The sequence below is a fragment of the Scophthalmus maximus genome, chromosome 1 (assembly GCF_022379125.1).
Source record: "Scophthalmus maximus strain ysfricsl-2021 chromosome 1, ASM2237912v1, whole genome shotgun sequence".
Lineage (NCBI taxonomy): Eukaryota > Metazoa > Chordata > Actinopteri > Pleuronectiformes > Scophthalmidae > Scophthalmus > Scophthalmus maximus.
Window position 1 is genome coordinate 1,778,673 of NC_061515.1, and position 13,980 is coordinate 1,792,652.

A 13,980-nucleotide genomic window follows, 5' to 3' on the forward strand; every position below is an offset into this window, starting at 1 on the left:
GCGAGAAGTTCTTAAAATTATTTTTATACAAAACTAGTATGAACACCCCATTAAATTGGACTATATAGTTCGTGATATCCCGCATGAGATACATTATTTTGTTCTCGGGCAGAGTTTTTTATAGAGGAATTAATATTTGACTGCAGACGTGTTCAGGCGCCGGGGGCAGCCGCGTCGACGCTAGCTTTTTCCGCCACAGTTTAAACTGACAGTCGGTTCAGTTGAGGCTCGTCGGTGTCCTGGTTACAGACGACAAATGTATTTACAAATATCGAATATAGCTCAAACAGGACAAAGTGCAGTTGTTTAGTTGTTGTTCCGGACAGCGCCTTGGTGCTAACGTCGCTAGCCGCTGAGGGTTGGAGCTCGTCGTCCTCCGTCATGACTCTGCTTCCAGAGGAAGCGTCCGATCTGAAGCTCATCATCCACAACCGCCTTCTCCAGGTGAACAAACCACCACACGACATCATCTACAACCACCTGCTGCAGGTGAACAAACCACAACACGACATCATCCACCACCACCTGCTGCAGGTGAACAAACCACCACACGACATCATCCACCACCACCTGCTGCAGGTGAACAAACCACCACACGACATCATCCACCACCACCTGCTGCAGGTGAACAAACCACAACACGACATCATCCACCACCACCTGCTGCAGGTGAACAAACCACAACACGACATCATCCACAACCACCTGCTGCAGGTGAACAAACTACAACACGACATCATCTACAACCACCTGCTGCAGGTGAACAAACCAAAACACGACATCATCCACCACCACCTGCTGCAGGTGAACAAACTACAACACGACATCATCCACCACCACCTGCTGCAGGTGAACAAACCACCACACGACATCATCCACCACCACCTGCTGCAGGTGAACAAACCACCACACGACATCATCCACCACCACCTGCTGCAGGTGAACAAACTACAACACGACATCATTTACAACCACCTGCTGCAGGTGAACAAACCAAAACACGACATCATCCACCACCACCTGCTGCAGGTGAACAAACTACAACACGAGATCATCCACCACCACCTGCTGCAGGTGAACAAACTACAACACGACATCATCCACCACCACCTGCTGCAGATGAACAAACCACAACACGGCATCATCCACCACCACTTGCTGCAGGTGAACAAACTACAACACGACATCATCCACCACCACCTGCTGCAGGTGAACAAACCACCACACGACATCATCCACCACCACCTGCTGCAGGTGAACAAACCACAACACGACATCATCCACAACCACCTGCTGCAGGTGAACAAACCACAACACGACATCATCCACCACCACCTGCTGCAGGTGAACAAACCACAACACGACATCATCCACCACCACCTGCTGCAGGTGAACAAACCACAACACGACATCATCCACCACCACCTGCTGCAGGTGAACAAACCACAACACGATATCATCCACCACCACCTGCTGCAGGTGAACAAACCACAACACGACATCATCCACAACCACCTGCTCCAGGTGAACAAACCACCACACGACATCATCCACCACCACCTGCTGCAGGTGAACAAACTACAACACGACATCATCCACCACCACCTGCTGCAGGTGAACAAACCACAACACGATATCATCCACCACCACCTGCTGCAGGTGAACAAACCACAACACGACATCATCCACCACCACCTGCTGCAGGTGAACAAACCACAACACGATATCATCCACCACCACCTGCTGCAGGTGAACAAACCACAACACGACATCATCCACAACCACCTGCTCCAGGTGAACAAACCACCACACGACATCATCCACCACCACCTGCTGCAGGTGAACAAACTACAACACGACATCATCCACCACCACCTGCTGCAGGTGAACAAACCACAACACGACATCATCCACCACCACCTGCTGCAGGTGAACAAACCACCACACGACATCATCCACAACCACCTGCTGCAGGTGAACAAACCACCACACGACATCATCCACCACCACCTGCTGCAGGTGAACAAACCACCACATGACATCATCCACAACCACCTGCTGCAGGTGAAGAAGGAACCCTGAGTACATATTATAACAAGCAACAGGTGATGATTATAACGCTCTTATGTGATCTTTTTAGATTAAAGTGGCGTCAAAGTCAGTTTCTTTTTCTGGTTGTCAGATGGATATCCATGGGAAGATTCGAGAGGTGCTGGCTGAGACCGTGAGGGATGATCGAGGGCGATCGCGTCGACCTCCGTCCGAGGCCGACTTTCTACGTGCTCTGCAGTGCAGGGGAATCGTGGATGATGTGATGAAGAACCTACACTTAACCCAGGTTGACCGATCACTTCATCAGTGGGCTGGTTAACTACAATGTAGCCAAATGAAAAAGTTGAAATAGAATTTTCCCAGCTGAATTGTCATATATAAGATTCTGATTTTAACCTATGGTCCAGATAATAGTTTGGCCAATGTATGAATCTTCTGTACTGTACTGTCGTGTTTGTCTTGGACAGGAAGCACCCACAGGGGCAGACACGGGATCTCCTCCGAAGCCTGCTGCTCACCATGTTGACAAAGACGTCACTCAGCTGAAGAAATGTAAGAAAACTCATTTACTAATGTAAAATGTTGACACAGTTATATGTAAAGACAATATGACGTGATTTGATCTGTTCTTCAAAACTCTGAAGAAGGCTTCTGCCTCTTTGAAAGCATTTTTGTTTGCTGCCTAAAAAAATATTAACGTGTCTTGTACAGATGAGAACTCCTCCCCACAGTTTTGAGGGCGTTCGCTACAAAATATACGAATGGCCTTTGTTGGTGTTTCCACAGTGAATTGATCATTTTATTTTCTTTCTCTCAGCCAACATTGACCTATCGAGGCGTTGCCTGTATCTGCAAGTACTCGGGGGTAAGGCCTTTCTGGAGCATCTCCAGGAGCCGGAGCCTTTGCCGGGTCAAGTGTGTTCCACGTTCACACTCTACTTGCACTTCTGCAACCAGAGGTTCCGCTCAAAGCCAGTGCCCTGTGCCTGTGAGCCCAACCTGGAGGAGGGCTTCCTCTTGGAGCTTCACAGAGACGGCACAGGTAACTTGTAAATCGACAATAGACAGGAACTTCCTTTGAAGATGTTTGCAAACTACCGCTTTAAACCCTCTAATGCATGTCATCACTCTGGGCACTGCAGCAGAGGGCAGTAAAATGGCCGACGCCACAGCCTTGCTGTCTATGTGCGACCCCGTTCACTTGGTGCTGATCAAGACGGACACCTCCAGTGAGACGACGCTGGTCTCATCCCACTTCCTGGACTGGAGGACAGTGCTCGGGTCTCCGAGCGGGAAGACCTGCTTTGCCGTAGAGCTGATGGGAGTCGGTAAGGATGAGTCTGTAGTTATAAGTAGAGCCCAACCGATACAGATTTTTGTGGGCCGATATTGATGTTAGGGAGAACAAGATTTTCCGATACGATACATTGACCAAATATATATTTGAATCTGTCGTTATCAAACCCTCATGACAAACACATAATTGAAGCTTGATACTTTAGTTTAACTGCAAACTTTTTCATAAATAACTATAAATAAAAAGACAACACAAATACAAAAAAATATTTAAGACCTTGAATTAAGAAAATAAACAATTTATTTTATGTAAAATGTAAACTTAAATGCACATTTGAATATATCTTGAAGTGCGAGTAGGAGAAACCTTTCTTTCTCTCTTCTTCATTTCATTGAATACTTTTCGAGGCCAGAAGATGCAACTTAATGTATATGGCAGTGTATATTGTATGACATGTATATGTATATTTTAGTATTTTTATAAGCAGCAAGCATCACAGGAAAATAATTTGGAAATGATCCGTAATTTAAGGAGGAAAAAAATATATTTTCTTTCTTTCAAATCTCATTAAAGATCTTGTGACCCGGTGGATTGGGTCCTAACCCCCTGCCTGGGAACCACCGCTGTAAAGTTAACAGTTAATTCTTTGTACTAGCTGCTAGTTAGTGAGGGGTTATGCCTGCAATATAACATCTTTGTAACGTGTGTGTGTGTGTGTGTGTGTGTGTGTGTGTGTGTGTGCGTGTGCGCGCGCGCGCGTGCGTGCTTGTGTGTGTGCGGGCGTGCGTGCGTGCGTGCGTGCTTGTGTGTGTGTGTGCGCGTGTGCGTGTGTGTGTGTCACCAGGAAGTGAATGTAAAGTCCCAGCTGGTGTTCTGACAGTCAGTCTGGAGCTCCACCCGCCGCTCGCTGAGACTCTGAGCCCTGATATCATCAGCACACAGGTCAGCACACTGGAGTCTCTATATCTCTGCGTCTGCTTATTCATCAGCTGCATCTGGTTTGTAGCAGTTACAGGAAAAATTCATCAGCCACCGTGAACTAATGCTGTTAAGGATCAATACCACCGAGAGATGATACAAAGGCGGCATTGTAAAAAAAAATCAAACCTCTATATTTAGTGAATGATGTCACCGTGTGTTTCTCGTGCAGCAATTGCTGGAGAGGCAGAGGACGGCGGAGAAGGAGAGGCTCTTCCTGGTCTACGCCAAACGGTGGTGGAGGGAGTTCCTCGAGATAAGACCGTCACACCAATCCAAAATGGTCAAGATATTTGCACAGGTTGATCTCAATCCACGTTTTGTTGACTAAAAATGAAAAGCATCATATCACACAGTTTGCTTAATGTTAAAGACATGTACGGGTTATGGGTATACACACACACACTTTTTTTTTTTTCATTTTTCCAACTTAGAAACGTCCTTCAACGACAAGGACATTCCTGCTTGTATTCAACTTTTTCATAACTTTAATCCTTTTTGAAATATTAAACGTTTCAGGCATCGTTCCTGTAATTACAAATGAACTCCCCATTTCCCACTTTTCCAACTCTTCATACTTCATGCATTTGAGTATTATTACTCATTCCTGTTAAATCCAGTAACTACAGAAAAAGATCCGTCAACTATTTCACTTTAGACATTTAAACTAATCTTGGAAAAAATGGTTTTAACTTGGATGCAGCTTTTAAATGGAATGAATTACATACCCACTTCAAACTGAACAGTCTCATTTCACTTGGAGAATTCAAACATTTCTTATTAGAACACTTTGTGTTGTTTGTCTGTTGTTGTCTGTGATTAGTGTTTTGTCTTTTGTTGCTGTAAATGTTTAGGGATTATTGAACTCCCCTGAAATTCTCAAATTCATATCAGGCTCCATACTGCCCCGTGACCCTCGGGTTGTTTGTCCTCTGCATAACGCAGGACGAGAACGGCATCAACAGACCGGTGTGCTGCTACGTGCGCGTCCTCCGGGCGGGCCGGCTCCTGGAGAGTCCTCGACAGGCTGCCCGCTTCGTCAGCCTGCTGGCCCACGAGAAGGCCCCGGTGGTGGGAGGAGGGGGCAAGCAGGAGCAGTGGTGCACATTAATGGCTTTCGTGTGCAGAGGGAAGGTAAGGAGAACGGACCTCTGGCAGCCACAGCAGAGGTGGCCTCATTTTTCAAACCACAGTGCGCTCGCTGTACCCGTAGATCCTGACTGTCAAAGATTAATACGATGGCAGATTTATAGATTGTTCAATCTCATTGATGTAAGGCAGTGGAAGGTATCTTTAGTCTTGGAAATTAAATATATTTGAGACTTTGATAAGACACGTGTGTCTTCTTCTGGCCAGTCAAGTGAGATGTTTCAGGAAGTGTCAGCTGTATTATTGCTTATTGGCATGCACTGTCTTGTCTGTTTCATATTGTCTTATAAGTTCCAGGCAGTCATCCAAACTCTCCATTTGGGCTCTTTAATAGTCTACATGTTATTTCTAATATAACATGTCCTTTGCTCTGTCACACTGTATATAAAAAGTTTGGCTGTTCAGTATTTTTTATACTTAATGTATAATGTATGTTTTAAATTAGTGTCACAAATTTCTGTCGCTTGAAAAAAAAGGGCAAGGTTTTGTTCCAACAATTCCCAAAAGGCGCCACGTCAACTTGGTTTTACATTGACTGTCGTGTCCGAGTGTAGATGATTGTCATTTCCGAGAAAGACGGATTTGCGCGCAGTTGACTGACTGATGCGTTTTCATCTCTCTCGACTGGATAGCGTGGAATTTCCCAGACCACCACAGGACAAATGTTTCCTGCCTCTCTCCTCTGCGAGCTGCTGGCAAGAGACAGACAAAACACAACTCTCACAAAGTGGCCCTTGTCAGCTGTGATTTATGACTTTCATTCCAGGGAAAATTAATTTCGCCTCATCAGTCCGCAGTCTGTACTGACGCTGTCGTCCGTATGAGCACTTCTGGGGAACATCTATCATTGTGACTTGCTGTAGCTGGAGCCAGCACATGGCAGCAGCCGCTCCTCGCTCGAAGGCCTCTTTACCTGAGGAGTGAAATAAATGTTGCTTACTGTCAAAGACAATTTGATAACTACAGAGCTTATTTCCTCTACAGCAGAATTTTCCCTCGTGTTCATCACTTCTGTGAAATGCAAACAGTGCAGTGAGAACAGGATATTGTGTTTCTATTTGAACAGACATGAGGAATTAGACGAGTAACAGTGAAGACGGCAGTAAATCTGTTCACGTGTTAAAACGTACAATACGGCAAGATTTAACTCCGTGTCATCACAGTATGAATTATGAATTTGTCCTGAACCAGAGGTCGCACATAAACATTTTTTTTACTAACTAACTATTTTTCTTAGCAGCTTTTGCTAATTTATTTTATTCCAATGGAATATTAAGGCCACTGTTAAGAACAAAAACAACTTAAAAATATTTCAAAATAAAAATTATAATATTTTAAAAGCGAACTTGGAAGTATTTCTGTAATAAAGTTGCAATATTTTGAGAATAAAGCTGTAATATTTCAATAAGAAATATGTAACAGGATAACCGTTTAATATTTTAGAGAATGAAGTCATAATAATTCATGGAAAAGTTAGAACAATTTCAGGAAAGGTTTCCATACTTCAAGACAAAAGCTTCACTGTTTCAGGATTAGTCATAATACGCAAGATGAAAATCATAATAACTTGAGATAAAAGTGGTAATTTCAATTGAAGATTACATTACATTAAACTATAGATAAAACTAGAGAGAGAAAAACAAACAGGGCTAATTGAGCATGGAAGTTAATTCTAGACCTTCTGGAACAGGATATGTAACAATATAATCTTAAGCCCTGAAGCTTCCAACAGGAACTCTGTGTTCCTGAGCGAGCGGAGCCTCGAGAGGCTCAGAGCTGTAAGAGGTTTCCTCAGGATTAAAAGAAGCTGTTGCAACTTTGCAGCTTTAGAGCTGCACGATCTTAAATTAGCCACCAAAAATATCCTGTTGCTCTTGGAAGTGTCACTGTCAAAGATATGATTTACTGTAATTCATATTACATTACATTAAATTCATTTAGCGACTTACAATAAGAGCATTCGACCATGACGACATTACCCAAAAAGTGCAAGAATCATGTGAGAACATCAAACAGGCAAAACGGCCTCAAGTGCTCCATTTTAGAATTATTAATATTTTAATGATAGGTAATTAGGCTATTTTACAACCAGGCCAAGTGAAAATCTTCTATTTTAGTGGAACACTTCTTTTCTAACTTGTGCGATGTCTGTTTTAGAAGAATAGAATAGTCTTTATTGTCATTATACTTTGTACGGCTTCCTCCCCTTACATATGTCAGAACAATAAATAAAAACAAAGACAAAGTCAGGAGCAGCAGTTTCCAAATAAAGTGAGATAAAAAAGTTCTAAAAGTTCCGTTCATTGCAAAAGAAATGTAAAAAAAATCAATGTATATTTACTAAAATAGTGCAAAGTTTTTTTAGCTTTTTTTTTACAGTAGTTAATGTTAGTCCCTGAGCTTCTGCTGAGAGGGCAAGTCACGATGTGTGTGTCCACACACACAATGTGCATTAAAGCATGTGCATAGTACCATGGAGATATTGTAGTATAAGTGTATCAGTGTTGATTTAAGAGGATTCTCAACACGAGTTTTGAGGCATTTCAGCTGAATCCGTCTGCCCCCCAGGGGGATTGTGAGGACCACGCCACCCTGCTGTGCAGCCTCCTGCTGGGCTTTGGCCTGGACGCGTACGTGTGTGTGGGCACCAAAGCCAAGGGAGTTCCACACACGTGGGTCCTGACCCGCGGTACCGATGGGAGCGTCACCTTCTGGGAGAGCCTGACGGCACACAGGTCTATTTTTATTTATTCATTTATTGTTATCATACAAATGCACAAGTAGTCATGTAGCACACACACCCATTGTGCCCCCCCCCTCCCTCTGGCACCGAACTACAGCTTCTACAGCAGCTACAACACGTTGGACACGGACGTGCATATTCTGCATATCAGAGTTTTTTTTTTTGATTGACACTTTTAACATTGAAGAAGGAGAAAAAATATATTTTATAGTGTACTACTTTGAGTTTTCCTGTTACAGTTAAAACCAGTCGGGGGGCCTAAAAATACTTGAACTGTTACTGAGTTTGTTGTTTTCACCTCAGTTTGCCTCTCGAAACAGTCCGTGTGTGTGTTTGTCAGCAGGAGTTCTCAGAATCCCATCAATGGATTTCCATGAAATTTGTTGGCCGGCTTTGGGCCAAAGAACTGATTACATTTTGGTGTCTAGCCATTTCTGGGATTTTCTTTTATCAATTATTGTTTGTTTGTTTGTTGTTGTTGTTTTGTGTTTTTTTTGCCATAACTCTTGAAGTAATGAAAACCTGATTTCATATCAAAAGAGTATGTCAAGTTACAGTAGGTAAGTCATAGACCTGAGAAATGTTGCTGTCAGCAAACATGAATTTAGTGTTTTTGAGCATAATGTTCCATTTTCATCATACTTACACTTTTGTGTAGTTTGCGACGGGACTGAGTTCTTCCTCTTGTTCCGTACAATTGGTCAGGTACCTCCATAAGACCATCGACCCAGACGCTCCACCTCTGCCCCTTCAGCCCAAACCCTCGTCCCCCTACCGCACTGTGGGCTGCGTCTTCAACCACCAGACCTTCCTGGCCAACTGCCAGCCGTCCGACGCGGTGGAGCTTTGTATCTTTGACTTGCAGGTAGGAGCTTGGTGTCCCTTACATCTAACCCCCATACATTTTTATTTATGCTTGATATCAAATTTGGCTAGAGAGGACGGCTCATTTTTCTTCCCTTCTCCTTCTCTCCCGTCAGAATCAGTCCCGGTGGAAGGCGATGAGTGAAGAGGCCCTGAAGTCCGTCTGTGCCCCGGGCTCCGTCACCTCTCTGCCCCTCCTGCCTCCGCTCTGTGCCCCGTCTCTGGATCCTGCTGCTGCCAGCAACCAGATGGAGTTGGAGATGCGCTTCCTGGTTTCTGAGCACAGGAAGGTAGAAAAAACTAAACACGCTGCCGGATACTGACGCTGGGAAGTTTAACATATGATTCATAACTCAACTTGTGCTGTACTTGTGAAGCTAATGTCCAAGGAGTTCGATTAACTGTTGCAGCTCTAATTCAGATACTTTCATACTATACAACCTTGACTAACTGGGGGAACCTTTAGTGACCAGTGGAGCGACATGACTTTAGTTTTTGTCTGAAATGGCTCCCCGGTTCTCCCTCCTCCAGGACCTGGAGCTGGCGACGGTGTGGGACGACCACCTGTCCTACCTGCTCTCCTCTGCCCTGTCCGCCTACGAGCTGGAGCGCTGCACCGGCGTGTCCTGTGGCAACGAGGAGTTCCAGGACGCGGTGAGGAGGGCGGTGCCCGACGGACACACCTTCAAAGGCTTCCCCATAAACTTCCTGCACCGCAGCGCTCGTCGAGCCTTTTCCACCTCCCTCAAGTAAGACACTTCCTTCAATCAAATATACAACGGGCAACAGCGCGTTTAGGAAATCCTTTGACCAGTTTCTAACAGAGGCATGGGTTCAGTTTGAGGTTACCTGAGTACTGCAGCGATATATTAGCACTTTGAGATTGCTTTCAGCAATGAAAAGTGCTCTATAAATGAAATTTATTATTATTATTATTATTATTATATAAAATCCCCACCATGTATTTATGGTGACTTGAGGTTTGTTTTGTGGAGCAGACATGACTCCAAATTTCATTCAAACAAGAACCGGCCTTTTTTTAATAGTATTACTGTTAAAGTGCAGTTAATATGTCTGAAGCATAAACTGAAATCTGTCTCCAATGTCACACCATCCCTGTCTTGTCTAAATATTTACATTTAGGTAAAAGACGGGAATCTTCTGTACTTATATTAGTTATAATTTCTTTATTTGTTAGAACTTTGATAAAGACTTTGCAGTACATAATGTCTCTCGTCTCTTGTCACTTTCCGCGCAGGTCTCCTTTCTGTCAGGAAATAGTTAGTTGCCGCGGCGACCACGTGAGGCTGGCGGTCCGTGTGCGGGTGTTCGTGTATCCAGAGGACGCATGTGCCGTGTGGCTCATGTTTGCATGTAAATATCGTTCTGTGCTCTAAAACACCGCCGACGGATGGTTTCCGAAAAAACTACCGGATTATGTTGCACATTGAAACAAGAACTTAATAACTTCACGGGGAAACACAGGTGGTTTTTGTTTAATACAGTCGCATTAAAATTTTTACATCCATGAGAAGAAATTTACATTCAGATGTTCGTGGCTATTATCTCTACTCTGGTTTTTAGGCTCTTATATTTTTATAGTTTGGCAGACTGTAAAGTCTGTTACGCACAGAAATGTATTTATGTATCTATTTTTTAAAATAAATTGGACTTGTACTTCAAATGATTTTATCTTATCTTTTTGCTACTGTGAATATTAATAGGATTTATTTTTTCATTGTACAGCAGTGTGAAATGGCAAAACTCATTTGACCTAAAAATCTCACACAACTTATAACAACTCAACAGGTTTATTAGCGTCACAACAGAGTATATGTTTTTTAATCCTTTACTGTATAACTACATCTGTAATGCACTGTAATGCATGAATACACCACTAGATGGCGATGTAAGACTAATGTTGGCGCTCTGGATGAGCCTGCCCTGCTCCTGACAACAACACACACTGCATCCATATCCATGAAGCTCTTGTGAGCATCTTCACATTCGGACTGGACGACATGTCTGTGGCTACTTCTCTGGTCCACACCAGCTCGCATCATCACCTACAACATGATCTAATCAGTTGGTGTGTACTTAAAGGGGCACAAATACAGAAAAGGAAACCACTGTAGGGAAAACTAAAGGATGGAATTGAATTGAATTTATTTTAGCAGAATCCTTAAAGATGCTTTTTGGCTTTTGAAAGTGCGGAGAGAACTCCGGTGACTGAGCTTATTATTCTGGCCAGAGAGCCGCCGGAAAACATCCCACGGGCGTCGAGCGGCGACTTCTGATTTGACACTGACTGATTGTGGAGCTGCAGAGAGGGCGAAGTGACAGCCGCCTGGTGGAGTGAGTTACCGCGCGGCCTCGGAGAAGTCGGCTCAGGAAGTTCTGCTCTGATTGAAGTGCTCTATTAATTGACACACGGAGGGTAGTTTTGTTTTTATGGCGTGCTTCGCTCCGCTGTCACCCCCCACCCCCCCGCTCTGTGCCACATTGCACAGTGTTGTGTGGAGTTCTGGGGGAACGGTTGACACATCAGCCCAAAACTTTGACTAGCAGCCTGCGAGGACGGCCAATTAATTTGATTTTTTTTCCGGGAGCTAATTTGCAATTCTGCATTTGCCCCAGAGTTGTTGAGCGCGAGGATCAGGAGGGAGGCTGAAAGAGCGAAATGGAGAGCTAATGAATAATTCCTCTGAATGTCACACACACACACACACACACACACACAAACCTCCGTTCCACTCATTACTGTGTAGCACAGGAAACAAATGTGGAGCAAAGGAGGAAGTGTTTGATGCTGGGAACTCAGGTATGTTTTCAGGTATGTTTTCAGCCCATATTAAAACAGCAGTGCTCAGGTGTAATTGACTAATGGGCCCAGTGGGACGGGAGCTGCTGCACGAGACAGGAAGGGGAACGAGAGCGGATGCTGGTTTTCCAGCAGAACTGCAGTGTAGACGCACCGCTCACACCTCCTCGTCTCGTCGTGCTGCCCACGTGCGGCGTTTGCGTTCAGGTGAGACTTTCAGATGAAACGAGTTCTGTCGCTGCCGTGTCTATATCGGCTTTTATTGTAAAAATTGGAGTGAATGAATTGATTGTGTCAGTTCCACAGTATGCTGTAGAGCTGCAACAGTATCGATTAGTAATGGAATATCAAATTAATCACCAACTTTTTGTTGATAATCGATTAATCGGTTCAAGTAGTTTTTATGGAAAAAAAGTCCAAATTCTCTGAATTCAGCTTCTTAAATCTGAATATTTTCTGGTTTCTTTGCTCCTCTGTGACATTAAACTAAATATCTTTGGTGTGCGGACAAAACAAAACATCATGTTGGAGTTTTGGGAAACATGATCGACATTTTCAGCATTTTATAAACCAAACAACTAATCAATTAATCGAGAAAATAATCGACAGATTAATCATTAATGAAAATAATCGTTAATTGCCCTAATATACTGTAAATGGATTTGCAGCCTGTACTAGGTTATTATAAATAGTAATAAACTAGATATAGATAAAATTTACCTGCAGGTGGAAGTTTGAAGTTTGAATTATCATGCATACACTTTTATTATTTATTATTTCCCCCCCACACATATAATCATCTTCCTTCTCCGAGGTGGCGCGAGCTGCTAATGAGCCTCTTGCATCCACAGACGAGTCGCCCGCCGTTCACAAGTATTGTCAATAACTGTATCATCCGTTTCTAATGGTGTTGATTGGGAGAAATAGATTGAGGCTCACAGTCGTCGTTAGCACATTACTGTGGCAGCTTTCTGTTTATTGTGCCTCCGAGTCAAATGTGACTTCTTCTCTTTTTTAGAATTCACTGAGAAACTTATGTTTCAATGAAATATTTGCATCAATTGGAAAACAGTGAATATCTCAGGGAACACTGAAGATTTGCAAAATTGCAAAGTGAAGAGAGAGAGAGCTCCGGATGATTGTTGTCGTAACCGTCCTAGTTAGTATTCACACTGTTTTCACAGCTCGCAATGAGCAAAAATATGCTCTTCTGTGTATGAATTAATAATTAATCATTAAACATGCATTCTAATAAGAAAAAGGTGAAATTTTACCCAGTTTTTTTGCAAATGAGCATGAAGTTAACTGTAAATGTGGTATCCATCAGTTTTCAGCATGCTTACATTAGAATTGCATTTATTTTTTGCCTGTTAATTATCATCCGGCTGCATTCTTCTTTTTCTTCCTCTTCTTCCTCTTCTTCTTCTTCCTCTTCTTCTTCTTCCTCTTCTTCTTCTTCTTCTTCTTCTTCCTTCCTAGTCTGATCAGTTGCTTCCTTGTTTCTTCCCGTCGCAGCAATAAGAAGTGAGTTGCCACGGTTTCAGTGTCTCCCCGTCGTAAGAACCATCTCATTATTTCGTTGTCAGCGGATGAACCTAAGATTCCATGTACAGGCCTCGGGCCCTGTGAAGAGTTTGTCAAGTAAATGAGAAGACTAATGGCGCATCTCCTTATCGGAGCGGCTTTTCCATTGTGCTAATACGTCGACTGACAGACACCAATGTATCAACTAATTATCCTGTTTTAGCCATGTTGTGTGTGTGTGTGTGTGTGTGTGTGTGTGTGTGTGTGTGTGTGTGTGTGTGTGTGTGTGTGTGTGTGTGTGTGTGTGTGTGTGTGTGTGTGTGTGTGTGTGTGTGTGTGTGTGTGTGTGTGTGTGTGTGTGTGTGTGTGTGTGTGTGCTGCCATTTGCCATCTTTGAAAAGAGCAGGTACAAATGAAACAAATTACAAAAAACATTTAAATGACAAAAACTGTAAGAACCAAATTTCCACTTTAGATTGAAAAACAAAAACGACAATCTGATAAGTTACACTTGTTTTTTTTTTTCTCCAATTTCTGCCAAACGCCCCCAAA

General features: G+C 43.4%; 1 protein-coding gene across 2 annotated transcripts; it reads left to right on the top strand.

The window, feature by feature from the left end:
* The first annotated feature begins 161 nt into the window (after positions 1-161).
* cep76 (centrosomal protein 76) lies at positions 162-10,770 on the top strand. Of its 2 annotated transcripts, none has more exons than XM_035639886.2 (13): positions 162-489; positions 2,183-2,338; positions 2,520-2,604; positions 2,870-3,094; positions 3,195-3,380; positions 4,194-4,291; positions 4,500-4,628; positions 5,273-5,461; positions 8,045-8,211; positions 8,925-9,084; positions 9,200-9,373; positions 9,615-9,832; positions 10,342-10,770. In XM_035639886.2, the coding sequence occupies exons 1-13, from the start codon at positions 382-384 to the stop codon at positions 10,478-10,480; spliced, it is 2,034 nt and encodes a 677-aa protein (XP_035495779.2). In that variant the 5' UTR covers positions 162-381; the 3' UTR covers positions 10,481-10,770. The 2 variants fall into 2 exon arrangements, with proteins under 2 accessions (XP_035495779.2, XP_035495786.2); XM_035639893.2 differs by having other exon boundaries at positions 163-444.
* The last annotated feature ends 3,210 nt before the right edge of the window (positions 10,771-13,980 follow it).